Source organism: Antechinus flavipes, chromosome 2 (genome assembly GCF_016432865.1).
Source record: "Antechinus flavipes isolate AdamAnt ecotype Samford, QLD, Australia chromosome 2, AdamAnt_v2, whole genome shotgun sequence".
NCBI classification, from domain to species: Eukaryota; Metazoa; Chordata; class Mammalia; order Dasyuromorphia; family Dasyuridae; genus Antechinus; species Antechinus flavipes.
In genome coordinates, this window is record NC_067399.1 from 262,121,057 (window position 1) to 262,124,517 (window position 3,461).

At 34.8% G+C, this 3,461-nt stretch overlaps 1 protein-coding gene across 1 annotated transcript; it reads right to left on the reverse strand.

Moving 5' to 3' along the window:
* Positions 1-2,218: 2,218 nt before the first annotated feature.
* On the reverse strand, positions 2,219-3,133 carry LOC127552495 (olfactory receptor 11H6-like). The gene has a single exon (XM_051983000.1). It carries the CDS (start codon positions 3,131-3,133, stop codon positions 2,219-2,221), a length of 915 nt encoding a protein of 304 aa, XP_051838960.1.
* Between the last annotated feature and the right edge of the window lie 328 nt (positions 3,134-3,461).

A 3,461-nucleotide genomic window follows, 5' to 3' on the forward strand; every position in this document is an offset into this window, starting at 1 on the left:
TAAGCCTTATATGAACTGATGCTCATTAAAGTTAGCAGAAGAAAGGAAATATTGTACACAGTAACAGCAAGATTATATGATGATCAACTAGGGTAGAGCTTACCTCTTAGGAATACATTCCAATAGATTTGGGATGGAAAATACCATCTGCATACAGAGGGAGACTATGATAATTGAATGTGGTTCAAAGCATATTATTTTAATTTTTTAATTGTTTGCTTGCTTTTTTCTTCTCATTTTTGCATTTTGTTTTGATTTTTCTTTCAAGACATAACTAATTAAAAAATATTATACATGTACAATCTATATTAGATTGTTTGTTGCCTTGGATAGTGAGGAAGTAAGGGAGGGAGGGAGAAAAATATTGGAACTCAAAATTTTACAAAACTGAATGTTGAAAACTATTATTACATATAATTGGAAAAATAAAAAAAATTGAAATTAAAAAAAATTAATAAAGACACATCACAACCAAGACAGTCTGTTAGCCATAGAAATGGGAAGCTTTTTCATTTTCTTTTCATCCCCAGATTTTAATCAGTAACTTCTTTTCTTCACATGTTGAAAGAGACAGGTGAAATTTAGTTATACCCAATGTTATTTCATGACTCCATCCCATCCCATAGACAATGGGTTTTAGTTTCTTTCTTATTTAAATCCTTATTACTCTGAAGTTTACCAAATCACACAAATAAAAGTTATTTCAAACTCCACAGAACCTAATTGTTGAGACAAGAACTATTTGAGGCAAGAACAAAAACTGTTGAGAAATTTGGAAAAAAATGTCAGAAATTAGGCCTACAGCAATATTTTTACATTACATACCAAGAAGAACTCAAAATTGGCAGTTGATTAAGAAAAAAAGTGACAGTAAGCACATTACTAGAGCATGGAAAAAAAATTACTTGTCAAATCTATGGATGGGGAAGAATTTATGGTCAAACAAAAGACTAATGTTCTTTTGCTTTCATTTTGAAGTGGACCAATGATATCAAGTAGGGGATGTCTTGACTCACAAGTAAATTAGATTTAAGTGAACTCTGAAAAACTAACTTCATTCTCTCCTCCAGCATCATTTAAATCTAGTCTCAAGAAATAGATCAGGATGACTGGAGATGGCCCTGGATGCAATGGGAGGGCTTGGAGTTTTTAAGCTCTTCCCCAAATCTCAGTTAGTCTAAGGCAAAACCCATTCAGTAATTATAACTCATTAAAAATGAGGTAAGAAGAGAAAGTTTCTTTTACCTACCAGACCAAAGAAAAGATAGAAATGTTCACAAGAGATATCCACAAGTGGTCAATTTGATTACATAGAAATATTTTATACAAACAAAACCAGTGCTGTTAAAATTAGAAATCTTTGCAACAAATTTCTTTTACAAAAGTCTAAAATATAGAGAGAACTGAGTCAAAATTACAAGAATAAAAATCACTTCTCATTTAATAAATGTCCAAAGGAAAAGGATAAGCAGTTTTCAGAGAAAGAAAACAAAACTAAATAACTTGACCAAGATCACATGATTTATGAGGCCAGATTTGAACTTAGGAAGATGAATCAGGAAGACTTCATGCTTAATACTCTGACAAGTGCACCATTAAATGTATAGTCCAGTCTTTCCCTACCCGGTGCATCAATCACCTCTATATTATTTTGAACATTCAACACTTGTAGTGACAGAGAAATTATTATTGCCCTGGCAACCAATTTCATTTCAGTTCCAATTGTTTGAAAATTGTTGCCTATAGTGAATCAAAATCTATACTTCTCTTGTAACTTTTGCCCATTGCTCCTAATTATTTCCTTTTAGAATCAATCACACAGAGGAATCTCTTATTTTCCTTTCATATGATAAATTTTAAGATATTCCTAAATGCCATCACTTCCAATCCCATTTTAATCTTCTTTATCCAGGTTACATATCCTCAGTTTTTTCAACAATTTCTCATATGCTAGCTTTGAGTCCCTTCACAATCTTTGTTGTTCTCCTTTTGGACAAGTTCAGGCTTATCAATGTGCCATATGAAATATGGCATGCAGAATTTAATAGAAGGTACACCAGATGTAGAGACTAGTTCAGATTCCAATAAGATAATACATTTTTTAAATTCACTAATGTTGGCAGCATGAACAGGAACGGAGGTGCTGTTATAAGAGAGGAAGGTTTTGAGTTTTTTCTTCACATGTATTGGTCAAATTTCAAACTTCTGAGGACTTTCTTCAGGCTTTCTTCATTTCTTTGTTCCGGAGACTATAGATCAGTGGGTTGAAGAGTGGAGTCAGGACAGAGTAGAACAATGTCACAATCTTCTGGATCCCAGCTGAATTTCCAGATGTTGGATTCACATACATAACCATAATAGAGCCATAGAACAGTGACACTACTGACAAATGAGAGCCACATGTGGAGAATGCCTTATGTCGACCTTCTGCTGAGGGCAACTTCAGCACAGCTTTAAGTACCAATGTATATGAACTAGTAATGAAGAGGAAGGTAGAGAAGATGAGGACTGAGTTAAAGACAGCACATGTGATTTCAGTGACAGGTGCTGGAGCACAGGACAGCCCAATAAGGGGTCCTGGGTCACAAATAAAGTGATCAATTGCATTGCGATTGCAAAAAGGCAACTGGGAGATGAGATAAAGTGGGAGGAGATAATAGAGAAAACCACAAACCCAGCAACAAGCAGCCATTCTTAGGCATTTTTGTAGAGTCATGAGGGTGGGGTAGTGCAAGGGCTGACAGATAGCAAGATACCGATCACAGGCCATGGCTGACAAGAAAAAGATTTCTGTAGTTCCCATTGAAAAGAAGAAATAGAACTGGAGGAAGCAGCCAGTGAAGGAGATGATTTTATTCTCAGAGAGAAATTTGACCAACATATTGGGGACTGTGGAGGTGACATACCAAATCTCTAGAAAGGAGAAATTAGCCAATAAGACATACATTGGAGTGTGGAGTTGTTGGTCTAAACTTACAGCACAGATGATAGACATGTTCCCAATTAGTGTCAGTATATAAGTCACAGAGAATAATGAGAAAAGGAAGATCTGGATTTCCCAAGAACCTGGGAAGCCCAGGAGAACAAATTCATTCACAGAGCCAGAGTGATTATTCCTGTCTGGGTTTTTCATTTTCCCTCACAAATCTGAAAAGAGAATACATTTCAGTTTTAGAAATGATCTTACACATAAAGATTTAAGTATGTGGCATGTGGCCATGCCATGCCATGTACCATGTGAATTAAAATTCAATATGAAGTTAGTTACAAAGTGGTAAGATCAAGAAAGAGACAACATGTAGGAAATTCTATTCTTAGAGTAAAATAATAGAAGGCAGCACATAATGGTGTGTATGCTCTAAAATTGTTATACCCAACCATGCCTTTTTTTCTTCATTTTCCTACCATTTCTTTAGTTTAACAAGTCACAATATGAAACCAAGTCACATTAAAAATGATTT

What these genes read in the sequence shown, in the direction of transcription:
- LOC127552495 (XM_051983000.1), bottom strand. Translation starts at nt 3,133, where the DNA reads ATGAAAAACCCAGACAGGAATAATCACTCTGGCTCTGTGAATGAATTT.